General features: G+C 35.9%; 1 protein-coding gene across 1 annotated transcript in view; it reads left to right on the top strand.

Annotated features, from left to right (window-relative positions):
• KLHDC10 (kelch domain containing 10) overlaps positions 1–27,565 on the top strand; it is a 56,673-nt gene that overhangs the window by 22,103 nt on the left and 7,005 nt on the right. The window contains exons 2-4 of the mRNA XM_052638898.1: positions 9,999–10,085; positions 25,336–25,557; positions 26,925–27,079. Of these exons, the coding sequence (XP_052494858.1) occupies positions 9,999–10,085; positions 25,336–25,557; positions 26,925–27,079 (464 nt within the window). The remainder of the gene's footprint in view (positions 1–9,998; positions 10,086–25,335; positions 25,558–26,924; positions 27,080–27,565) is intronic.

A 27,565-nucleotide genomic window follows, 5' to 3' on the forward strand; every position in this document is an offset into this window, starting at 1 on the left:
GGCCAGATTTAGTCCACCACAGGCTCTCATTGCCGTTGGTAATTCTAGATCTTTTCTTGGAAGACACTGCATTTACCAATAGAAAATGGTGACTTGAGAGAAAGCAAAGTTAATTCATAGAAAACAGTGTGTCTTCACTTTCAAAACTGATCACTTTTCTAGTTTTAATCAAGAAACAATGAATAGCAAAAATAATAAATGGCATTTCTGGGTACACTTGACTGTTGGAATTTTTGGATTTCCTTCTCCTTAGGAGTTCCTCAGCTTCACTTGAGAAATAGCATCGACTCTGTGTCTGTAAGGAGCTACCCGTCTTCAGTGTTCCTTAAAGGAGGGAGGTTGCAAAAGTTTAGGTCAGCAGGCTTTGTCAAAATGATTTGATTTAAAAATCTGTTTTTCATATTTAGTCTGCTAACATCTATACTCATAGAGTACATAGTCTTTTTTCTCTCTCTCTCTCAGAAATGTTTTTAGGGAAAGAGGTTATTCTCTGTAAATTCAAGTTACAGAGTACAAGAAATCCAGGAGCAAGTAAAGACCAAACAGTGTAGTCTAGCTCTTGGGTGAATTATTACTATAAATTTTCATTTCAGTATAATTAGGATTCAGATATGTAGTTGTTAGCAAAGAAACTAATCAGATTATTTTTTAGGGTTGTAGAAAAATATTTGATATGCTTGATACAGATCCTTTTGCTATAGACAGGCACACATCAACACATTGTAAATCAACTATACTTCAATTTTAAAAAAAAGCCACATTAACACAGATAAGGAGTAAAAAAAAAGTTTTAAAATGACTTTTAATTTTTCCCTTTTCCCCTCCTCTAAAATGCCTTAGAATCATAAAATATTAAAATTGAAAAAGACCTTGGAAGTCATCTTGCTTTATCTTCTATCCAGTGTGGACACCTTTTCACAATAGCTCTAATTTTTTTTTAAAAAAATCTCTAAAGAGATCTGCTTATTTTGATCTCTTCAGTTAATGGGTTGCCTATTTGCAGAGAGAGCTGTCAGATTATGTGTTGTCTTTAATTGTTACAGAGATTTGAAATTCAGCTGCAACTTTGAGTTTCTCCCAGTTGTGTTTTCTGGTAGAATACTACCCTTTGAAGACAGTTATAATATTCTGGGTCTAAAGTTTTTCAGTTGTATCTTCTGGTAGAATATGGAATAAATCCATTCCTTCTTCATTTAACTACCCTTTGAAAACAATTGTAACTTTCTGGGTCTAAATTCTTTTTAATTTTTTAACTTGGGGGGTCTATACATTCACAAGTCTGTGGATAGTCTTCAGAGGATTATATCATATGTAAAATTGTGAACATATATGTGCATTTTTCTGGGAAGAGCCATAATTTTTATTAGTCTCAGTGGAACCCAATTCCCTACCAAAGTTAATGTACCAGACCTACTGGAATGGACCTGGTAATCTGCTTTTTGTTTTTATATTTTTTAATAAGCTTGCAATGAACCATCTAGTCCAGCATCTCAGGAACCATTGCACTGGGTAAGTTCTAAGATTAAAGCCTTTCTGATTCTGTTGAAAATTGTAGAATTTTTAGAGCTTTGGAGGTCATCTAGTATATATATAGTTGGTGATGTGCTTATAGTTATATCCTTCCTATCAAAAGATTAAACTGGTCCAAAAGGGTGGGGGTTTTATTTAAAACTTTATTTCAAAGTCTTGGGAGCCTGTGATGATGTTATTTTAAATTAGAAGTGTTCCTAGAATTTTTGTTTGTTAGATCCGGATATAGTATTTCAATCTAACAGAAGTTTATGAATTACAGTACTTTTTGATTAATTTTTAATCTGTAAAAATTTTAGCCTCTTTTGTTTTTACTATTTCTAAGGAAGGATAGTATCATTTATGAACACTGGTTTCACGGCTACCTTTTGGAACAGTTTAGTTACAGCTCCCCCTGTGCTCCCTCCCTCCTCTGAAGACAAAACTACTCATCCAACGAGCCCAATTTTTTTCAGTAAAGTAGTACTTGAATAACTAATAATATAAACTGAAATGACAAAGAATAGCTTAAGCTTTGAAGATTTCTCTTAGTGTGCTGTGATTATTTTTATAGAATAAAAGAAATCTATGATAGGCCTACCTTTTGCTACATGTGTTAGAGGGGTAATGTCAGAAGAGCAAAGAGACTAAAGTGAAAGCAAACAGAAAAATGAAGCATGGCAAGGGAAATGAGTATGTTTTAATGACCAATAGAAATGGCAAGCAACAAAAAGGCGAGAACCAGCAATTTTCATTCATTTACCATTTATTTATAGAGTTGGCTTATAAGCAGATACATGTGAAAATGGGAGCATTTAAAATAAATAAGGAATGTGGTTAAAAAACAGCAGATATAACATCTGATGTCTGGGGGAACAAATAGATGCTTTTGCCTCCATATTGTTAGCTCCCTAAAGATACATTTCCTTTGCCTGTATCTGGGAAGTTCACTAGAAACCAGCAAGCAGTCAACAGCTGCTTCCACGCTGCTTGAAGGCCCGAAAAGAGTCAGAGTGAGCTGCAAGTTGCCAGCACAGTTGCTCCTCACAGTGTTTGACTCCCAAAACCTAACGGATGGAAAGTATTAACAGTTACTCTAGTAGTTAGGAATGGCTTGCTATGGTTTTATTCTTAGTTAAGTGGCAGTATAATGATGCAGTTAGCTTTCTCTGTCCATGAGTTCCACATCCATGGATTCAGCCAACCTCGGATCAAAAATATTTGGGGAAAATAAAAAGTTCGAAATAGCAAACACTGAATCTGCTTCACTCCGGCAACTATTTACAGATAATTTACATTGTATTTACAACTACTTACATAGCATTTACATTGTATTAGGTATTATCAATCTAGAGAGGATTTGAAGTATACAGGAAGATGTGTGAGTAGGTTGTATGCCTACTTAAGCCTTAACCATTTTATAGAATAAGGGAGTTGAACATACTTGGATTTTGGTATCTGTAAGGGGTCCTGGAACCAATCCCCAGTTGATATTGAGGAATGACTGTATAATGGAGAATCTTGGGAGAGGAGAGTAACTTGTTTAAGGAGCTGGGAGAGTGTACCTTTGGTTGAGAATTACTGCCTCAGTATTCATTCATTCATTTAACAAGTATTTATCGAGTGCCTCTATTACACATACTTTTTTCAGGTGCCAAATTGAATTGTGGTTATGAGCATTATTGACTGCATGGGTTTGAATCCTGGAGTTTTTACTTACTTACTTAGCTAAGTGACCTTGGGCAAATTACTTAATCTCTCTGTGTCTTAGTTTCCTCATCTGTAAATTTGGGATCATAATTTTTGTCTGTCTCTGAGTTGTGGTAAGGACTAAATGAGTTCTTGGAAGAGTGTTTTTATTAAGGAATACAGTTGTTTTCACACACACACATACAGACATATATACATACACATAATGCATGACTAAACCGGAACACAGCAGAGAATAGCACTGTAACTCATATTTTGGTTTGTATTAATTTATACACTGCTTTGTTTCAAAAAGGATTTGAGGCAGAACCAAAGCCTCCTAAGAAATACTCTGTACCCAGGCAGCACAGCAGAATCGATACAGGTTCAGATCTTATTTTGAAAGGCAAAGACAGATGTTTAAAAATGAATGTATGTACATGCTGGGAATAGAGTGTATACTCAGTAAATGTCATTTCTCTTATGTTTAAAAGGAAGTAATTTACTTAACAAGTTGGTCACTGTCAGCCCAAAGTGTACCACGGCACAGGTAGACATGGTTCTGTGAGTACCTTAGGAGTAGAGTGCAGGCTGAACTTCAGCTCCCATTTGTCCACTTGGCATGGAGTTCTCATGCAGTAAGCAGTCTGCACAACCATGCAGTGATTCTGAATACTGTATTAATTTGCTTCTCTTTTGAAATTCGTTATGAATATTGAATTGTATAAGGCAGTAGGACCATATCATCTAAACTAGAATTCTTAGATCGAGTTCTCTGTCAATAGTTCTGATTATTAAAATATTCATTCTTGTTTCTGATATGTCATTTTGAATGCAGTCTGCTCCATATCAACATAGTTAGGTTTTTCTTCTTCATTCTGGTTTTTATTTTTCATACTTTTTACCTTGGAATATTGTAAATTTGCATGCAGTTGTAAGGAATAATTCAGAGAGATCCATGTACCCTTCATCCAGTTTCCCAGATGATAATATCTTGTTGCTATCACATAGTAACACAACCAGGAAATTGACATTGATACCATCAACTTACTTCACTCAGATTTCCTTAGTTTTATATGCACTAATTCATGTGTGTGTCTATGCACGTGCTTTGAGTTCTGTGTAATTTTGTCACGTGTGGATTTTCATGGCCACCTAGTCAAGATACGGCACAGATCCATTTACAAGGGCCCCTCATGTACAGGCACAGCCACCTCCCCTGGCAAACCTCTGGCACCCACTAGTCTGTCCTCCATCTCTGTATAGTTTCATCATTTCAGTTATGTTATATAAGTGGAATCATGTAACCTTTTTTTTTGCATGTATCCTTTTGACGCTGGCTTTTTTTATTCAGCATAATTCCCTTGAGAGCCATCCAAGTTGTTGCCCCCATCAATAGTTGATTGGTACTGAGTAGTCTGCCATGGTATAGACAGAACCACAGTTTTTTTACCCATTCTGATTCATTGGAAAGTTGGTCAGGTTTTGGTCTGTGAACATTTATGGACAAGTTTTTGTGTAAGTGTAAGTTATTTTTTTTCTCCCAGTTTGCTTGGTGTTTAATTTTATCAAATGCTTTTTCTGCATTTATTGAGATGATTGTATAGTTTTTCCTCTTTATTCTGTTTTTGTGGTAAATTATACTGATTTTTGAATTTTTTATCAGTCTCACATTTTGGGGACAAATTTCACTTAGTCATGATGTGTTATCCTCTGTATGTAATTTTGATTTGATAATATTTTGTTTAGAATTTTTGTGCCTGTGTTTCTAAAAGATGTTGACCTTAATGATTCTTAATATCTTTATCAGACTTTGATATGAGGGTTCTACTAGTCTCATAAATGAGATTCTCTATTCTCTATAAGCATTTGTGTCTGCCTTAAATGTTTGGAATGAAGCCATCTTAAAATTTTTACATAATACTTAAGTTTATATTTTTCATCAATATCTATATTAGTCACCCTCTGTATCTTTTTTTTTTTAACCATTCATGAACTTACCCTTCTCCCAACCCTTCTTTTTACCCTTACAATTATTTCTGTCAGTATCACCTGAGAGTATACTTTTGAATGTTAGTAAGCTTTTGTTTTACTAAAACACTTATTTAGTAAGTCAGCACTTCTCTGCTTACTCTTTTCTTTTACTTTGATGATTATTACTGAATTTTTAAAAAATTCTAGATATATATCTTTGAGTAATTCTTTCACTAGAACTCTTGAGAGAAGCAAAAATTTTGTGTCTCTGTGCATTCAAAAATGTCTTGGGAGGGACTTCCCTGGTGGTCCTTAAACCTCCATGTTTCCTCTGCATGTGTTATGGGTTTGATCCCTGGTTGGGGAACTAAGATCCCACAAGATATGCGGTACAGCCAAAAAAAATAATAAAAAAATTTTAAGAATGTCTTAATTTCACTCTCAGAATTGAGTGAGAGTTTGAGTTGATACAGATTTCTAGTTTTGAAAGTATATCTAGTTGTCCCAGGACCATTTGTTGAAAAGATCATGCTTTTCTCATTGAGTAATCTTGTCACCCTTGTCAAGTCAATTGACCAGATGTATATGGATTTACTTGTAGACTCTTTTAATTCTGTCCCATTAATACACATGTCTATCCTTATGCCAGAACTACAGTTTTGAATACTATGTCTTTGCAGTAAGCTTTGACTCCAGGAAGTATGTCTTCCAGTTCATTTCTTTTTCAAGATTGTTTTGGTTTTATGAGTTCCTTGTGTTTCCATATTAAGTTTCATATTAGCTTGTCTGTTTCTGCAAAAAAAAGCAGGTGGAATTTTTATAATAATTGCTCAATTTCCTTTTATATCTTATTAAAATGCTTCCCACCTCTTTTTCCTTCTATACTGTATTCAGGTGAATTTCTTTGGCTCCATCTTTTAAACTAGTAACTTAATTTGTTCTTTTTTTTCATCCTTAATTAATTTTTTTTTAGTTAAATGATCAAAATTTAATTTCTAAAAGTTCCAATTTATCTCTTCTTAAATAAATGTATTGCTGTCTGATATATCTCAGGATAGTAATTGTACCTAATCTAAGGTCTTACTCTGTTTAATTTGTTAGCTCTCTTTCTTTGGGTGTGAGTTCTTTTTGTAACATTAATACCTTTTTCATGTTTGGGTCTTGGTTTTGTGCTCACTCGTCTTTCTTTGAGAGTCCTTGTTAGCCTTCCTGTGAATGTTACATCTGTTCACTGCAGCGAGTCTCCACTGACTGTGGGTAGAGATGGAAAACGCAATTGCCAGTCTTCTCCATTGTCTGTCCCCTTTTTCCTAGGATTTAATATCCACCCAGAGCTCTGTCCTGTCTTTTTGATCCAAGTGTTTGCATACTCATTGTTCCTACCTGGGGAGTGACACCTTTCTAGTTTGATGCCATTGTTCTTATCTGGAAGCAACGACTCCTAACCAGTTATGCTGAAATTCTGTAAATTATTTCTGTTCTTTCTGCTTTCACCTTTGGGCTTATTTAGTTTACTCTGAGGGCTGTTCAGATCACTTGCAATAGCCCTCTACTCTGGGTGTGTAGGACTGTGATAAACCTCCTTTAAGCTGATTCTATCACCTTTTCATTTTTCAGTGATTGACTAAGACCATTTCTTGTTCTTTTTTGATTATATATTTTTTAAAATGGCTTTTGTGTTATTTGTGAGGTTTTGGGGAGAGGGGAGTTGCTTGCAATGTGCTCAGCCTACTGTCTTGATTATTGATGACTACATCATATTTATTGTACAGTAAATAAACAGGAAAAACTTAAAAGCTAGCCAAAAATAAAATCTTGATGAAATGATTGGAAAATTATGGTTTTTGTTTTGAAGAGTAGAAGCAATCACAAATGAAGATTGACACTCAAATATATAAAAATTAAAGCTTCAATGAACAAAATTTCAGGAATATGTTTACTTGAAATCGGAAAGATATATTTGGTATGTTGCTGACTTCTCATTTTATCTGCTCTTTGGCTAAAGGAAGAAAACAGGCTTCTGAAGTTAGTGCCTACTTCGCCTGAATAACCCTCTGCAGAGTCAATATTAGCCTGTGCCTTTGACAGACTTATGTTGGTTGCTGACAGAGAAGCACGCCAAAGATGTATGACAAATTCTGAAAAAACATCAAAAAGAATTTTTGATTACAACTTTGGTTCAGTAATTTTCAGTATTACTCCCTCACTGTTATCTAAATTTGTTTTATATTTTTCTACTATAAAATAATGTATGTCTTAGAAGTTTAGGATAATATAAAAGGAGTGATAATCCTCAACCTGAATTATAACCACTGTTAGCACTTTGATATGTTTCTTTATGGTATTTTCTTATCATTGCTTCAGAAAAAATTAGTAATATGGTATTGTTTTTCTTCTAGTCCAAAAGTAATACCTACTCAATGAGAAAGCTTGGAAAATAGAGACAGCACTAGGAAAAGAAAACAAAATTGCTCTTAATAACTGCCCAAAGATAACCACAATTAAAATCTGATGTATATCCTGCCTGAATTTTTCATGACTATATATACTTTTTTCTTTGTTAATATGATATAATACGCTACTGCTATTTTGTACCTGTACCTTTCATTTGCAATATATTGTGAATGTCTTCTCATGTTAGTAAATACTCTTGTATGTATTTTTTTAGTGGTGCGTAGAATGTGAATATATTTAAGTATGTTTACTTAGCATACTTACTTAGCCATCTCCCTATGATTGGAATCTGAAAGTGTTTCAGATTTTTTACCATTGTAAATAATACCGTAGTATCTTTGTCCATACATCTTTCCATGCATCATTAATTGTTTCTTTAGGAATAAATTCCTAGAAGTGGAATAGCTGGGTCAAAGGGTATGTACATTTCAATGCTTTTGATACATAAAGATGTCAAATTTTAAGCTAATCACTTGTTATATTTTGTCTCGTATTGCTATCTAATTGTTTTATGTGTTTGTCTTGTCTCCCTAATTAGAATATAAGCTCCTTGAGGGCAAGGGAAGTTTCTTATGCATCTTATGTATCCTTTGATAGTGTGGTTTTACAATGTTGGACTTATGAGTGATCGACAAGTATTGTATTGATTTAAAGCTGTGGTTCTCCAATCTTTGGATGCCATAAACCTATAAATTTAAAAATATGTATCTATTTGGGGATACAAACAGGCTTGCAAAATTTCTGTTTTTCCAAGAAAGGATATTAAAAAACAAAATCAGCTACCATTTTTTATCACCTTCATCTCACAAAAGAATATTTAATAACAGAAGTTGCTAATTTCTGAAAAAAGGATAGATTTTTAAATGGAACATTTTAGCATTTAAAAAACTCACTGCCTTGTCCATATTTTTCTCATTTTGTGTTGTTCTGGTAAATCTTTACCTTAGCCCAGCAGTGGTCCATAGGCCAACATTTGGGAACTACTGATTTAAAAGACTTAGAGGATTAACAGATAAACTCCATGCAAAATAAATAATTATTTCCTTTGCCCACACGTCTGTTTCCTCCACAATATTAAGTATACATGTACAGGTAATGCCATTTCATTACGCAGAATTTGTGTATCTCTACATACAAGTGCTACATCTAAGATACTTCCAGCTGCCAAAATAAAAAACTATATGCTTTCTAAGGAATTTGAGACAGGTTAAGTGTGATGTAGTAGAAAGAAGGCATGTATTAAGAGTCAGACTGCCCAGGCTTGACTCCTGGCTTTGGCATTAAGTCACTTAATGTTTTTTTTTTTTAGCTTCCTTACTTATAAATTAAAATGATAATATCTACCTTGAAGTGTTTTTATTGCCCCTGTTATAGCAGTTACCTCACTGTAATGTAATTATTTGTTTAGGCATCTGCCTTCCTCAGAAGACCATGAGTTCTTGAGGCTAGGAGTCATAGCCTCCTCTGGCTACCGTGGAGCCTAGCCTGGGGCTCACAGCAGAGCAGGTGCTTAATGAAATGACTGTTGAATCCATACAGGCTTATTGTGGGGATCAAATGAGATAACATGTATAGAAGCTCTTTGTAAACTTTAAATTCAATACTAATGTTAATTGTTTTTATTGCCTATAAGAGCTGTCTTTGGGACCTATCAAAACTTTGAGAAGAGACAAAATTATCCCATTAACACTTTGCATTTTCTTCTATATTATAAGAAAACAAGTTTTATATCGGGATTAATGTGCAGTTAATTTGCTTCGTGTGAAGATAGAAAATTTTCCTTATTTTTCTCCCCCCACAGTGGAATTGTCAAATGTTAAATGTTTGTTTTATTCGTTTGCTATCATAAAATTTTAATTTAGCGAGTTCAGCTTATTTCATATTTAAAGAATGATGCCCATTGCTTTATCCTGTTAACCATAAAACTGATAAAAGAATTACCAAACCCAGAAAAGAACAGGAGCCTACGTTATATCAAATTAGTTTTAGTAAGAGCTCCCTTTTTAACATTCACTGACTTTTAAAAATGTCATCGTTTCTGATCTGTTTATAAAGCTCCTGGTAAATTTTTGCCACAAGATGGCATTGGTGATTATTGAATGCATGTTCTATTGAACCAGACTTTTGAAAAATGGTGCACATAATTGTTCATATTCTTTTGGGGATGAATTGAAAACCTTCATCACTGCTTATATATTAATTTGATTTTGTTTTGACTTCCAAAACAGGGTTAAATGCTACTTTACATCATTTCTTTCTGTATTCAAGTATTGTTTTGTTTCCTGTTTTTCTGTCTTTATAACTACAGTTGCTATGTATTATTTGCCATGTGTTGTATGTGTCTGACTTATTGCTGATAATTGTGGTAACAGGTAAGAAGAAAATACGATGGGACCCAGTTAGGAGGCGCTTCATTCAGTCCTGTCCCATCATAAGGATCCCTAACAGGTTTTTGAGAGGTGGGTGATAACTAGCAAGAGATATGTGCTTCGTATGGGTTAAAGGGAGCTTTGAATTTTTTAAACTCGAAACTCTGGTTTTTAAAAATTGTCTGAACAGCTAAAATTGGATTAAGGAAAGTCTAGAATTTTAATTTTAAACCTGTATTTCATATTGAGCACTGTTGGAATTGTAATTATAAGTTTTGGGAAGTTAGAATCACTTCATGTGTATTAGATGGTAGAAATAAAATCATCTCACTGATATCAGTGTTATTCCCCTGTAAATATATTAAAAAGAACTTTGAATAATTTATAAAATAAGGGTATGGGAAATGCTTTTCTAAATATGATTTTAAGGAAGAAATACAATTTATATGACTGTTAATTTGTATGTCAGAAGCAATTAATAAAAAGATAAAAGGGGGAAATATTTGTAACAAATGGTTAGTATCATGAATATATAAAGAGCTCTTACAAATCAATAGTTTAAAAACAAATACCCATTGGAAAAATAGGCAAAAGAACATGAACAATAAATAAAAAATAATAAAAAGCTCAATAAATATGAGCAGATGTTTCACTATTGTTATAAATATAACTGAAATAATAAGATTTTTTGCCTATTAGGTCAGCGAAGACTAAAAATAAAAGTACTCAGTGTTGCAATGGTATGGGGAAATCCAAACTCATATACTGAAGGAAGTACAATTTTAACACCGCCTTTCTGGATTTAATTTGGCAGTATGTATCAAAAGCCTTAAAAATGTTCACATCCTTTGACCTAGTAACCTTACTTTTAGGTTTCATTCTTTCTGTTTTTTTTTTTTTTTCAATAAAACATATTCCTACTGAAAAAAAGAAAATCTCAGAAGAGGGTTGAAAACTCTGGTTCACACTATTTTTCTAGATATAACAAAATTCTCAGACAAGCATTCTTAATATTATAATTTAGACCTTATTTAAAAGCCAATTTATCTAATTTTGCCTAAAGAGATTATTTAAAAAAAAAAGTCTAGAAAAAAGTCCTGCAGCAGCTAAAGATGTTTCTTGTTTCTAGTGCCTAATCTATTTTCAGCAGCCAAGCTCCAGATCATGAAAATATAAATAGGTCAAGATAAGATACAGAGGGTGCTATGCTACCTTTTTTAAGAATTCTCTTTTTCTTTTCTTTTGTTTTTTGGCTGCACTGCATGGCTTGTGGGATTTTAGTTCCCCGACCAGGGATTGAACCTGGGCCATGGAAATGAAGCCACCTAGTCATAACCACCGGACCACCAGGGAATTCCTGCTATGCTATCTTCTAGCAAAAATAATTGTATTAATAGAAACTAAGAGGTAATTTTAGTGTTATGTGACCCCCAAAAAAACACAAAAAACCATTGTGTACATGTGGCCAAGCAGTACATCTAATTCTATAACATAATTTTTCTTTTTCCTATTTAAAAGATTAAAATGCTAATTTATTGATTTATAATGAGAAAGCTAACTTGGGCTGACTAAACTTAAGTATAATTAAGCAATTGTGTAATTAGGATATAAAATTCAATATGATATTAATTTTGTACAAATATAAACATAAAAAAAACAGAGGAAATGGTGAAATAACATTTTGTCTGGTTGGTGGGATTTTATTTTCTTTCGTATATTCTCTCTTTTCCAATGTTTTAATCACAGAAAAAAGAGATTAGTACAGGTAAGTTTCATACCTTTGGTTATTTTTGTAAGCCCTAAATTGCCTCAAAAAATGGCTGAGGAAGATGGACTGACTGTGCTGAGAAGAATGAGGGGACTAAACTCAGCACCAGCAACATCAGGACCCCCCAGTGGCCGCCCCTGACGCAGGGCCTTGTCTTATTTCTCACCTTTGACCTGTTTGTAGTGTTTGATCTGTTGACCACCTGCACCTTCTTAAATTTTTCTCTCTTTTTGGGTTATACTTTGATGTACAATCTGAGATGTTTTCTTCCAACCTCTTTGATTGTTCATTCCGTTTCCTATACTAGCTTCTTCTCTTCCTGCTCACTAAAGATGGGTATTACTCCAATGTTCTGTCCTCTCCATTATCTCCTTCTGTTATCTCATCAGATTTCACAGACTTAACTAACCTTGTTCGTTCATTCATGCTTTCATTCTTTCAGTATTTTTTGATTGCCTCCAGGGTAACAGGCTCTGTGCTATCTCAGTCATCTAGATACTAGAGAATCAGGTAAAGGAATAATTACAGAATAATTTGAACGTGTGATTCTTTGTGGTAAATGTCGTGATGAGGTAGTATGGTGTGGGAACGCAAGAAGAGGTACCTGACTCAACATGTGGGAAGGACAGAGGAAGGGAAGTCATCAGGATGCCTTTTCAGAAGAGATACACGAGCAGTCTGAGTAGGTGTTAACAGGGCAGGGTTGGGACATCTCACCTCATGGGGACCAAGCAGCTTGAGTAGAGGCAGTTAGGCAGAACAGAGTACGGTCTTTCAGAGGAACTGTAGGAAGTGGAGCAGAGTGGGAAAGAGTGCGGATAGAAGCTGGAGAGGGTCCAGATCAAGTTGGGCACCGTCCCTGAGGAGTTTTTAGGATCAGTTTATTTAACTAGCAAAGAGATTTAATTGGAAGACCAGTTACAAGGTTGCTAGAGTTATCAAGGTGAGAAATGATGGAGATTTCAACTAAGGTAGTTATATATAGTAGGACTAGAGAGTAGGTAATGGATTTAAAATGTAATGAAGTGGAATTAGACTCAGTGACCACTTGAAGAGGAGGAGGGAAAAGCCAAGAAAGCTTCAGCTTTCTGTGTGGACCATTTTCTCTTTACCAGGTGTTGTTATTAGATGGATGGAAGGGCAGGTTGAGGGAAAAGATAATAAATTCAGTTTAAACTTCCGAAACCAATAAAAGCATGTCCTTGGACACTCAGTCTAAGAGTTATTTCTAGGGAAACCTCTTTGGAAGCCTGCCTCTTTGTTTTGATTGCACCCTCTGTGTAGCTGCCTGTATCATAATACTGATCACACTGAGTTCTAGTCATGTGTTTACTTGTTTTGTGCCTGCCGTAGACTGTAAGCTCTGTAAGGGCAGGGACAGTGGAACACTGCCTTTCATTTCTTAATCTTCAGTTTGTAGCACAGTGCATGTGGTAGGTGTATCATATGTATTTGAGTTGAATTTGTTATTTGTAAAGCTGCTGTCAAGAGAATAGGATGGGACTAAAATTTTAGTACATTTTTGACTTCCTTCTGGTGATAGTGACAGCAAACTAATGAGTTGCTGAGAATATGAAAATGCAGTTTAGTGTTTCCTTAGTTTTTTTTTTTTTAAGTTATCTATACTCTTGAAATTGCCACTTTTAAGCATCTCATTTTGGGACTCCTACACATTACCTCTTTTGATTCTGATGAAACAGTTTCATGGTACTCATTTTCTGTCACTAGATTCCTTCACTAGATCCTGTATCTTTTCTAAAAGATAGTTTCTACCCATGTAAAAAGTAGTGTGAAAACAATATCAGTGTAGTGAAGACTGTGTTTTCATTGCAAAATGATGGTCTGATTATACCCATTTCCTCTCCCATACTTCTCATATATTACTGAAAATTACAAAACAGACATATAAAAAAGAATGAATCATAATTGTATTGAAAAACAGTAAAGGGAGGCTTTGAAGCCAGATTACTCTTGTCTGAATCCAGGCTCTGGCTTTTACCAACTGTGTGACTTTGGGCAAGTTGCTTATTCTTTTTTTTTTTTAACCTCTATTTCCTCATCTGCAAAATTAGGATAATGATAATGATACCAGCTTCCTAGGGTTGCTGTGAGTATCAAGAGAGGTAATATGTGCAAAGCACTCAAGAGCTTTTACGTTCAGCCAGTATTGACTTAATGGTAGCTGCTGTCATTCTTGCTATTGTTATAATACCAGAAAATTGGTGGGATTTCAGGGTAATAGAAAACAGTTGGAATTATAATGATTGAGAAACCAGAACAGAATAAAATGCAACCCCAAGTAGGTACTCCTGCTGCATGCTGAAACAGAATTTCTTAATGGAACTTCTTTCCTGAAACTCTAAGCCTAGAACCAGCAGGTGTAGGAGGAAGGAGAAGGTTGGGGGAAAATGGAACATCAGGGCGAATAATTAAGAGACTGCCTTCAAAACTTTTATTTCCTCTACTTCTTCTCTCCCTCCCTGGCAATGGCTTTGTTATTGTTGTTGTTTAGTCACATAACTAAACATAACTCTTTGCCACCCCGTGGACTATAGCCTGCCCGGTTCTTCTGTCCATGGGATTTCCCAAGAAAAAAATACTGGAGTGGGTTGCCATTTCCTTTTCCAGGGGACCTTCCCCACCCTGGGATCAAACCGGCACCTCCTGCATTGGCAGGCAGATTCTTTACCATTGAGCCAGCGAGGAAGAGCAGTGGCTTTTGCTCTGAGGACAGTTCTTCAAGCAAAGTAGGGGATTTGTTGGAGGGGGGATTGAGCAGACAGTGGACCTGGGATTGGAGAGTGTGAACGCAAAGCAGAGCTTTAGGTAGTGGATCTCCACAACAGATTGGGTGAGGTGGACGGAATGTGGGAGAAGAAAGTGAGCACCACTGAAGACTGAGGTATGTTAAATGACTGTACCATCAAAATATTTTGGAAAAACTGTTTTTTTTCCCTCCACTTCTAAAGAGAAACCTGTCTGTGAGTATACCACATACCTGCAGAGACCCACAGTCAAACATATCTCCCATTTGGAAGTTTGGAGACAGAGTAATACAACTGTAGAAGAAATCTGTTATTTTGAAGAGCAGACTCATTGGAAAAGACCCTGATGCTGAGAAAGATGTAGAAGGCAAAAGGAGAAGGGGGTGGCAGAGGATGAGATGGGTAGATAGCATCACCAACTCAATGGACATGAATTTGAGCAAACTCTGGGAAATAGTAGAGGGCAGAGGAACCTGGAGTGCTGCTGAACCTGGGATGCTCAGTTGGGTCACAAAGAGTCAGACACTACTGAACGACTGGACAACAACAAAACCTGAAAAAAGATTAGTAAGCTGAGTAAATGAAACAGCTGACTATGGAAATAGAGATACCAAGGAAACAGAATGGAACTTGAGGAAGTTCTGATCACAGCAGGTTCCCTCAGAATCAAGAGAAAATTGGGTTTACAAATAAAAATGTAACTGCTGTGCAGAAAAAAAGGAGTGGTTAAAGAATTAGTTCCAATTGAAATTTGATTGCTGAAATAAAATGCAGTTAGTTAAATAGTACACAGCTGCTGCTGCTGCTGCTAAGTCACTTCAGTTGTGTCTGACTCTGTGTGACCCCATAGACGGCAGCCCACCAGGCTCCCCCGTCCCTGGGATTCTCCAGGCAAGAACACTGGAGTGGGTTGCCATTTCCTTCTCCAATGCATGAAACTGAAAAGTGAAAGTGAGGTCGTTCAGTTGTGTCCAACTCAAATAGTACACAGACTTAAGACCAATTTTTACAAAACTAAAGTAGGGGAAATTTACAGACCATAAAGCAACAGGACAGAAAGAGAAAGTACATTAGGAAAATTATGCTATTAGGATAGATTTAAGTGATCCAATAGTCATTTTATAGAGGTACATATGGAAAGACAGTGAAAGAGAAAATATAAAGAAAGAATATTTTCCTGTGCTGAAGAAAGACTGAATTTTCAAGTATAAAGAGCCTACCAGGGAACAAGCTAGAGAAATGTAAAAGCAAAAGCATCTATCTGTACATTACTGAACTACTTATGATTCCAAAGATGGAAAACAGACTACATAGAAAGACTTAAGATTAAGAATCAGACTGGTTTGGGATATAATATAGTTTTCTAGAAAATAAGTGCCTTCAGTGTTCTGAGGGAAAATTATTTTGAACACAGAACTGTACCCAGCCTCACTAATATTTGAATATTTAAATAGGGGTCAAAATACTCTGAAAGTATGGGAAACACCTTTTTTGAGAAAATTACTTGAAGAGGTATTCCCAGTAAAATGGAAAACAAGAAAGGGGAAGATTTGGGCACAAGAAGTGGTGATGTGCAAAAAACACAGTAAAACTTTAGAGTTACATTGAAATACAGGGACTGTGAAACCTGGTATAATTGATAACAAAAGATTTCTAAATATACAGAATAATAAAAAATATATATGCATGTGTATGTATGTGTGTGTGTGTGTATATATATATATGAAATATTCTCTAACATTTCAGATGATTTAAATAAACTAGGGAGAAAGTAAAACTGTACTAAAGATCTTATAATTTTTTGTTTTAGGATTTATAGGTATAATGTATGCTTATTAAAATTTAATATGGAAATATATAGGGTGAAAAATGAATGTCCATATCTCAAGCATATATAACAAATTTGTACAGATCAATCAGAAAAAGACATCTCAGTACAAGAATGTATAAAAGGCTGGAGCAGGCACTTCCTGAAAGGATTAATCCAGTTGGCCAGTAAACAAGAAAAGGTGCTCTACCTCATCAGTAATGAGATAAATGCATATTAAAACCATGGTGAATTAGGTCTACAAGAATGCTAAATTTAAAAGACTGAAGACATTAATACTAAATAATTTGTAAACAGGCCTTATCTAGTAAAGATTTTCGTAGCTTATGACTTCAGAAATTCCATTTCTACATTTACAGCCAACAAATATAGATCTCTATACACCTGAAAACATGTACGAAAGTGTTTATAGCAACATTAAGAACCACTGATTTGAACAAGCCAAATGTCCATTCATGCAGCATAGACTGGGTAAATTGTGGTATGTATTCATACAAAGACATACACTATTTGGCAGTGGAAATGAACAGACCACCTCTAAGCCCAGCAACATGGATGTATCTCAGAAACACAATAGTGAATGAAAGATCCCAGAAAGAAAACATACTGTATTATTTTATACAAATACACTTTAAAACTAGGCCAAAATAAACAGGACTGTGTAGAGGTTCATACTTAGGTATAATCAGGCTGTTAAAGCAAGTTTTATGATTGCTATAAAATGTTAGGAAATAGATTTTCTCTAAAAGTGAAGCCAATGGGATGCAGAGAGTTGTAATCAAAAGGGGCAGGTAAGGGGGGCATCTGTGTGCTGGCAATATTCTATTTTTGGACCTAGATGATGGTTCCATGTTACCTTTCTGATAAATTTGTTAAACTATACATTTATAATTATGTATGTCTTATATTTGACATGTCTATACATGTTTTATATTTCTCAATAAAAGAACTTAAAAAAGCAAGATGCCATTTCACATCTTTACTCCTCACCTTATTCCCCTTCCCAGAAGTAACCACCGTTAATAGCCAAGTTTCTTTCCAGGCCTCGTTTACTCTTAGTATTGTTATAGAAATACAAACTTATGGGTTTTTAAAGAATATTAGGGGGTAATAGTAGGTAGCTCAACTGAGGAAAAAAGAAACCTTGATTATTTCAGTAAGATTAGGTAAGTGGGAAAATGGAACAATAAGAAAGAATGACAGATTTTTAAAAAACTGTATATATATATATGTATGTATATATGTATATAAGATGGCAGGGGTAATATAAAGAAAAGATCAAATTGGGTTTATCTGTGGAACATAGTACTTTAAAAGGTTAAAAGAAACAATTTGATTTTTCTGTTATCAACACATTTAATAAAATTTGATACTCTGTATTCATTTTATTAAAATCCATCAAACTATACTCTTATGATATCTGCCCTTTTCTATATATACATTTTAATAATGACTATTTTAAATCATACTCATTCCTGGTTATGATATCTGCCCTTTTCTATATATACATTTTAATAAGACTTTTAAATCAAAAAAATTTGTAGACATCCAGGAATAAAAGAAAGTGTTTTATTGATAGACTATATAAGAAACCAATTGCAAATTTCATATATAATGGTGAAACATTACCAGTATCCTCTGAAAAAGTGAAAACCAAGACAGAAGTGCCCATTGTCATCTCCACCATTCAACCTTGTTCTGAAGGTTTCAGCCAGTACAATAAAAGATGGAGGAAAAAAAGGTATGTATATTAGAAAGAGCTGCAAATTGCCATTAATAACAGGATGATTATCTACTATAAAATTCAAGATAATTAACTAATGATAACTAATACTAGAATTTAGAAAATTAGTTAGATAAAATTTAAACTTTAAAGATGAATTACCTTCTTGTATATTAACAATTGCCTGAGGGCTTTCCTGGTGGCTCAGACAGTAAAGAATCCATCTGAAATGTGGGAGACCTGGGTTCTATCCCTGGGTTGGGAAGATCCCCTGGAGAAGGAAATAGCAACCCACTCCAGTATTCTTGCCTGGGAAATCCCATGGACAGAGGAGCCTGGTGGGCTACAGACCATATATTAACCAATTAAAAAATCAAACCAGTCAATCCTAAAGGCAATCAGTCCTGAATACTCATTGGAAGGACTGATGCTGAAGCTGAAGCTCTAATACTTTGGCCACCTGATGTGAAGAACTCACTGGAAAAGACCCTGATGCTGGGCAAGATTGAAGCAGAAGGAGAAGGGGATGACAGAGGATGAGATGGTTGGATGGCATCACCGACTCAATGGACATGAGTTTGAGCAAGCTCCCGGAGTTGGTGATGGACAGAGAAGCCTGGCGTGCTGCAGTTCTTGAGGTTGCAGAGTCGGACATGACTGAGCAACTGAACTGAATTAAAAAATAGAAGATGTCTATTTACAGTTGTACAGAAAATTTTAACATATGTAGGAAAGAAAACAAGAAAACAATGAAAGCATACTGATGATACAAAAAGATGAGGATAAATGGCTAGAGATTATATTCTTTTTATATAATTTTAGACTTACAGAACAGTTAAAAGAATGATAAAATTTTCCTGTATTCTTTACCTGGATCCCACAGATGTTAACATTTGATCACATTTGCTTTATCTTGCTCCCTCTCTTTTCTTTTTCTTCTCCCTTCTCCCCTCTCTATCTGTAATACATATGTATATACATATTGTTTTTCTGTTTGAATCATTTGAGATTGAGCTGAAGACACAATACTCCTTTACCCCTAAATATTTTGGTGTCTGTTCCTGGAAAACAGATACTCTCTTATGTAATTGCAGAACAAGTATTAAAACAGAAATTAACACTATAAATAATGGGCTGAATTAACACTATTATCAGATTTACAGACCTCATTTTGGATTTTGTCAGTTCTTCCAAAAATGTCCTTTATAGTAAAATAAAATCCCCGATCATGTGTTGCATTCAGTTCTCATGTATCTTTAGCCTTAACATTGATATTCTTGAACAGTACAGACTAGTCATATTGTAGTATGTCCTTCAGTTTGGGTTTCTCTCGTGTTTTTTCATGATTACATTCAGCTTATACATTTTGGGCTGAAATACCAACTGAAGTAATATTGTGTTCATTTCATTGCATGTGGTGTTAATTTATCCCATTACTGGTGATGTGAACTTTGGTCACCTGGATACGATGGTATCTGCCCAAGGGGCCTCATAGATTTTAACATACTGATTCTAAAACCCAGTGTAAGAGTACATGGAGAAAAGTAGCTGAGAAGTTTTGAAAAAGAGTAACAGCAGGGAATTTGTCCCATTAGATGTTAAGATACTTCAGAGTTGTCGTAATTAAAACAGTGTAGTAATGGTACAGGTATTAATAAATAGCAGGACTGAACAGAGCCCAGAAACCCAGGCCAGTATGTAGTGACAGCTATCACAAGTACGCTTTGCTCAGCACTTGAAACGAACTCATGGCAACACCAGTGTCTATCAGACCAAGTTTTTCATTCCTGCCAATTTAGACTTAAGATTACTCTGCTCTTAGAGGCCAGATCTTATATATAAGTCTTACACAGGGTATGGAAGCCCTGCAGTACGAGACACTTACATAACCAAGAATACTGTGTGCTGCTGTTAATGGATGGCCTTTGCCTGAGCAGCTTGGACTCTGGGAGTAGTAAAAAGGCCTGCCTGCCAGTCAGGGGTGGGAGCCAGCTGGCACAGTCCAGGCTTCCAAGTGTACAACAGAAGACCTGTCTTCTCAGGTAAAGGTAATGGTAGGCTTTATATTTGGAAAGAAGTAACCAGTTAAATTGGTTGGATGTCATCACGGACTCAATGGACATGAGTTTGAGCAAGCTCTGGGAGATGGTGAAGGACAGGGAAGCCTGGCGTGCTGCAGTCCATGATGTCGCAAAGAGTTGGACATGACTGAACACAACTGCAACCAGTTAAACGGAATTCATCCTTTAAGCTATATATTTATAACTAGTTAATGCTTTTAGAAGTAAAGGTCTTAATTTTTTTTTTTAATGACCTTACCACAAATGTTTCATAGCACATCAAGAGGTGGCTTCATCTTGTAAGTGATAGGCTTATTAAGCTAAAATATTATATTCTGTTTACAAGTTTTTGCATTTAAGAGTGTGTGGAGTCTTTATGTTGATTGTATGCATTCTTAAAGAGCAATAGATTTTGTGTCCATGGTGATGAGACCTGGATATTGAGATTTCCCTAATTCTACTCTAGAACTTGTCAGTGTAGTATTCAATAAAGATTAAGGGTAATGGTACAGTTGGACATGACTGAAGTGACTTGGCATGCACACACTACTCTCGCTTCAAAGACACCTTTTCAGTTCAGTGTTGGAGGAATAGCTTTCCATAAGGGGTTCAGGGACAACAGCCTATCCATTTTGTGAGAAATATTAGTGCCCTACCTCATAAAATATACAAAAATATGTTTTGAATGTATTCAGGTTCTGAATATGAAAAACCAAAATAAAAAATTATTAGAAATGAAAATAGTAATCTTATAATTACACTTTCCAGGTAGCACAGTAGTAAAAGAATCCTGCCTGCCAGTGCAAGAGATGCAGGTTTAATCCCTGGCTCAAGAAGATCCCTGGAGTAGGAAATGGCAACCCACTCCAGTATTCTTGCCTGGAAAATTCCATGGACAGAGGAGCCTGGTGGGCTACAGTCCATGGGATCGTAAAGAGTCAGATGCGACTCGACAGGAGCACAAGGGCACGAGGAATCTTATAATGTAAGATGTAAAGCAAATGAGCCTTTTGTTGCTGTTGTTGCAAAGGAGGAGCCTTAAAAGATTGAGAGATTCAATTGTACAAAAACTTCCATATGTTAAAAAAATACCATAAACAAAATTAAAAGACCAGAGTAGGCTGAAAGAAAGAAATAGAATACTTTCTGCAAATCTGTGAGAAGACAATACAGTAGATAAGAAAGTGGACAAAGGATATATGATCAGGCAGTTCCCCAAAGGAGAAGTACAAATGGGCCGATAATCAGGGAAATGCAAATTGGTCTGATACCCATCAGATTGGGCTTCCCTGGTGGCTTAGAGGGTAAAGTGTCTGCCCGCAATGCGGGAGACGCGGGTTCAATCCCTGAGTCGGGAGAGTCCCCTGGAGAAGGAAATGGCACCCCACTCCAGTACTCTTGCCTGGAAAATCCCATGGATGGAGGAGCCTGGGAGGCTGCAGTCCGTGGGGTCGCAAAGAGTCGGAACCAAGTGGGCGACTTCACTTTCACCCACCAGATTGGCACAAACTAAAAAGGTTGAAGAGGGCATGAAGAAATAGGCACTTCTATACACTATTGCTGGGTGTATACATTGTTTCAGTCTTCTTGAAAAGCAGTATAGCTCAGTTGTAACCCTGTTGCATCTGTGACAACTTTAAGTGTATAGTTCCTTTGACCCAGACCCAAAGAAATCTTTAGTTACTGACTAGAGAGAAAGAATAGTTAGCTCTTCACTCCCAGCCCTAGGACTTCTTGATGGGATGTTTAATGTTTATCAAACATTGATCAGATGCTCCTAACTCAGCAGCTTAATTTGCATAGATAATGGCATTATTTACAGAAGCCAGCAATTGAACTAGACCAGTGCTTTTGATATAAATATTATGTGAGCCACGAAATTTTAAATTTTCTAGTAGCCTTATGAAAAAAGTAAAAAACAGGTGACATTAATCTTAATTTTTATTTGATCAGGAGATCAAAAATATCACTTAACCTATATTCAGATATAAAAATTAGTAACTTTACATTCATTTTTGGATGCTAAGTCTGTTAAATCCAGGGAGTATTTTACAGTTAAAACATAACTCAGTCTGGACTAGCCTCATTTCAGATGCTTGGCAGTCGTATGTGGCTAGTGGGCACCGTGTTGGACAGCACAGGGCTAACTCTGAGCCCAGAGGACAGAAAGAGGAATGATCTTACCATTGTATCCTTAGCACCTAGCGCAGTACCTGCCATATAGCAGGCGCCCAATAATATTTTTGGCTCAATAAATAAATGGAAAAATATAAAGTCATCCTTTCATTGACTTCTCAACCTTTAATCATATAAGTTATATTTGTCTCAAAAATAGTTGGCAGTAAACATAAAATGGAATGACTTCTCTGCTGTGCATTAGAGAAAATCCTGGAATATACTATATGTCTTTTCATATCTGCTCAAAAGCAGTTTCAAAAATTTCTGTTGGTTCCAGCTAATCAAGCAAATGATACTATAGAGAATCTTAGAGTTCCTATCTGTTGACCATAGCAACTCTGTTGAGTTTTTTTTCATTAAATTTGTCTTGCTAATTCTTATAAGCATTTATGTTTTAAGAAGACCATTGCATAATCCAGTCCCTCTCCCCTAAATTGTATCTCATTCTAAGTAAAGTATCAAAGTCCTCTGAGAGCTGTATGCTGTTCTGATCATCCCTGTTACTGTTAACTTTGACCTGAAGTTAATATCAATGAGACTTCCAGTGTCTGTTATACATCTCTGTTTTAGATGTTGTGGTGATAGAGAAATAATTGCTGTATGTGATTTTTGCCCTTTATTTGGAGAAGAAAAATAAATATTAATGAAATGAATAGAGAAAAATTAAAATTTGTAAATTTGTTCAGTAGTTCCTGTGTTCCTTAGGCCTGGTAATAGAAAGGTAAATACAAATACGTTCTGTTTCCCTCAAATAGTTTATTGCCTCCTGCTGCTGCTGCTGCTCCTGCTGCTGCTGCTGCTAAGTCACTTCAGTCGTGTCTGACTCTGTGCGACCCCATAGACAGAAGCCCAACAGGCTCCCCTGTCCCTGGGATTCTTCAGGCAAGAACTCTGGAGTGGGTTGCCATTTCCCGCTCCAGTGCATGAAAGTGAAAAGTAAAAGTGAAGCCGGTCAGTCATGTCTGTCTCTTAGCGACCCCATGGACTGCAGCCTACCAGGCTCCTCCATCCATGGGATTTTCCAGGCAAAAGATTGCCTCCTAGGAAGATACATATATTAACCAATAAACATAGTTTAAGAAAATAGCAAGTATAATCTGTGAAGTATGGAAATAATATTCCTTCATACAAAAGCAGGCTGAGACTCAGTGAGGGTCAGTGACTTGCTCAAGGAAGTAGTTAGAACCTGGATTCAAATCTAGATATTTATAGAAGTTATCGCTCTTCCTTCCACACCACATTTTCTGCTTCAAGATTTTTAGAAATAGAAATTTAGCTCTTGAGATAAATCATAGCTCATGAGTAAACTCCAAACTGATTATAGTTTGTGTAATATTATATTTGTTATGTACTTACCTAGTTATGATGTAATCATCTTATTAATTGTCCACGTCTATCCTGATATTTGAGTGGTGTGCTACTGAACAGTAAGGGCCACAAGTTTTCTTTTTTTGACCGTGCCACACAGCTTGCAGTATCTCAGTTTCCTGACCAGGGATTGAACCTGGGCCATGGCAGTGAAAGCCCAGGATCTTAACCACTAGGCCACCAGGGAACTCCCCGGGCCATAGAGTTTTATTGATGAGAGAGCTGTATGGACTGAGCCCTGAGGTCTTGCCACACCAGACATTGAAGGCTAGGTAGACCAGGTCAAGGGCTAAAGGAAGGACTCGGCTTTCCAAGCAGAGAGCAGACTTAAATAGGCAGGAGTGTGAAGGAGCATGGAAGGCTCTGAATTGCTGTTTGAGAACTTCTCAGGACCTACAGGTTGGACTTGAGTGATTCGATGGCGTGGTTTGTTCATTTGGCTTTTAGTTTTTCTAGATCTGTGCAGTTTCATTTCAGTTCTTGTTTCAAAGCATACCATAGGAAGTAGGATTTTGATTAAAAAAAAAAAATGTGAGGCCTGTACTAGGCTGGTAATGTTTATATAACAGTGTTTATTAGGTGTCTAGCATTGTCATAAATACTAATGTTATACTAGTATCCATTCGTAATATATGAAAGTAGATAAGTCTTTAGGATAACAGACAACCTAGTACCTTACTCCAGTGTATATTTAATCATCTTTGGTTCTATAGCTATGTAAGGATTTGTGTAGACTGGTACAAAAATTGTAAGGATAGAAGAAATAATATAAATTTGGGGGTTTTTTTAACTCTAAAATAATCAAAGTAACTTCTAGTGAACTAGTTGACAATTTAAACTTCAGAGAGCTTGCAAATACAGATTGTAGAAACAGCTTTTTTTTTTTTTTTGCATGGTTTGTGGGATCTTAGTTTCCCAGTTAGGGATGGAACCTGGGGCCCCGGCAGTGAAAGTACTGAATCCAAACCACTGGACCACCAGGGAATTCCCTGAAATAGCTTTTCTTAATAAAGTTCTTAATAGGATGAAAGATGCTCTTTAAGATAAGTACAGGGATATTCTTTGTTAACTACCATAATACCTGGAGTGGTGTTTAAATTCTAAACTTTGCTATAACTCTTTGAAGCCAGTTTTCTTTTTAAGTGTATAATTATATATTGTAGAAAAATCACAGGTTTTATGTATGTGTATTTTTATTTATACATGACTCATTCACATTTGTGATTATATTTATGTAGTTCTCTAATACTTTCAGTTTAATTTAGTTGGCCTGTGTTTTCCCTCCTCTAAGAAAGTAGAAAATTCGTCCTTTTAGCTTTTGTATTTTTAAACCCTTCCTCCTCCTTTTCTTGAAAAATTCCGTTACCAGCCATTTTCTCAAGTTTATGATGCTGTTTTGCCTCCCGTGGGAAAAATCCTTTTACAGTTATCAAAATTTGAAAATAGTTCTATGAAATAGAAATGGAGACTAGCTCCTTAAAATCCTAAGTAGTATGTGTGAACATAAAAAATAACCTAGTTTAAAAAAAGTGCATCCACATCATAAATTTTCCCTGATTACCTTTTAAAGATAAAATGCTTGTTACCAAATTTTGTGTGTGCTTTTAATCTGCTGGGCCACCTGTGGAAAACTGTCTTCTTCTCTCCTAGGCCACAGACCTCCACCAGCACGAAGTGGACATCGTTGTGTGGCAGATAATACCAATCTGTATGTGTTTGGAGGTTATAACCCAGATTATGATGAATCAGGAGGGCCAGATAATGAAGACTATCCTCTCTTCAGGGAGCTTTGGAGGTATCATTTTGCTACAGGAGTATGGCACCAGATGGGCACAGATGGCTACATGCCCCGAGAATTGGCATCTATGTCACGTGAGTGCAAGCAGTTCTGAACTTTGGGCTTTATGAAATATCCGAGAGGTCTGGTTCAGTGTTAGGTGTTTTTCTCGTTAATGATTTTTAAGAATACTAAATCATAATAGTAATATGATTAAGCCCTGTTAATGGGTAGACTCACTATGATAATACTATAGCATTGTATTCAGAATCAATTGTGAGTTGGATCATCCTGAGTTTGAATTTAGCTGTATGTCACGTACTTGCCTAATGATTTTTTGCTTCTAGTTCCTTACCCATAAAATGGGATAAATATCTCAGGGGGTACAACATAAAGTATCATATATAAGCTTGGCAAAATGTAGTAGAAGATCAACAAATGGGGTTTACAGCTGTTGAGCAAAGTGCTTCACACATGGTATCTGTTTAATCCTCACAGCATCTTTATGGTGCCAACACTGGAATTCTTGCCATTGTACAGATGAGGAGATTGAGGCTTTAGAGAGGCCCTGAGGACAGTGGCTGTGAGTGTAGGGTCTGGAGCCAGACTGCCTGGGATTGAACCCTAGCTTGGCAAGGTTCTTTTTAGAAAACCTTCAACAAGTTATTTAAACCTTTCACCACTTTCTATTTCATCATCTATAAAAATGAAGAAGAGAATAATAGTTCCTACCTCATAGGGTTGTTGGAAAGATTAATTTAAAAAGATTAAATAACTTTCCTGAGGTCACATGAGACTTAAAACCCAGCTTTCACTGTCTCTAGAGCTCCTGCTGTTGACTCTAACACTATCAATTGAAGAACTGGTTTTAAAAAAAAAATCATTGAAATGATACAGTAGCTGTATTTTCAGAATATTTGCCATAAGAGAAAGAATATACAAGTGTATTTGATGACAGGAACAGAAAGTTGCCAGCAGGATATTCATGTTCTTTTTATCAGGTGTAGGATTAAGATGACAGAAACTATAATTTAACATGTAGAGATCATTCCCCTGGAAAAAAACAGAATGATCCTTTTATCCCTTCATCCTGAGTCCCACTGGGTCTTTGCTAAGGCAAAGATGAGCCTTCATTTTCTTCTGCTCTACTGTGTACTTGAACTGTGTTAAGCAGCAGTGGTGGATTGTAGTTCATATCATTCTGTATTGTTATATACAATGTTTCATGAATTCCACAACTGTGCATTGAATACATGTCACGTATCAAAGAGTGAGCCATGTGATGCAGTGTGAATTAGATCTTTTTCTGTAGAACTTACAGTAGTTATATGTCAGTGGTTTGAGCTATTTTCTGAAAGCATTAAAGCAGACATTTTTTAGTTTTTCCGCTATCCTGGGTTAATGTGGAAGTACCGTGCAAGTAGCCAGTACGGAAATGAAATTCATGCTTCTTCTTTCCCAGTTGTGCTGCATGGAAACAACCTGTTAGTGTTTGGAGGTACTGGCATCCCATTTGGTGAGAGCAATGGCAATGACGTCCACGTCTGCAACGTGAAATATAAGAGATGGGCTTTGCTCAGCTGTCGGGGGAAGAAACCCAGTCGTATATATGGACAGGTACCAATCTATGGCCAGTCATGGTGGATGAGTTTGTTCAGGTTCTTTAGTTCCAGGAACAATGTCAGAATATTTATATTACCACCAACTTTTTAAATGGAAAATAAATCCATTGTTACTATTCGATTTTTCAGTTCCAGTGTGAAGTTTTAAATCTGGTTGCTTGCCTTCTTCTTTCCGTTCTTTTCCCCCCTCTTTTTTCTTTTTTTTTTCCCTACTCCAACTTTTAGGATCAATGATCTAGACCTATATGGAAGTTTCCTAAATGTCAGGACCTCACTTACCCTCAGTGAGAGATTGGGCTATATATAGTCCAAGTCCTATCGTCTTTACAGTGATTTGATGCTTTGAAGAGCTTTCTAACCTAAGTTTAGAGTAGATGATCCCTGCACTTGGTTAAGAGACTTTTATACAGATCTTCGCTAAAACACATATTACACAGAAATTAGCTTCCAGTTAGGTTCTAGTACTTCAGACCTTAGGTTT

Source organism: Budorcas taxicolor, chromosome 4, assembly GCF_023091745.1.
Source record: "Budorcas taxicolor isolate Tak-1 chromosome 4, Takin1.1, whole genome shotgun sequence".
NCBI lineage: Eukaryota > Metazoa > Chordata > Mammalia > Artiodactyla > Bovidae > Budorcas > Budorcas taxicolor.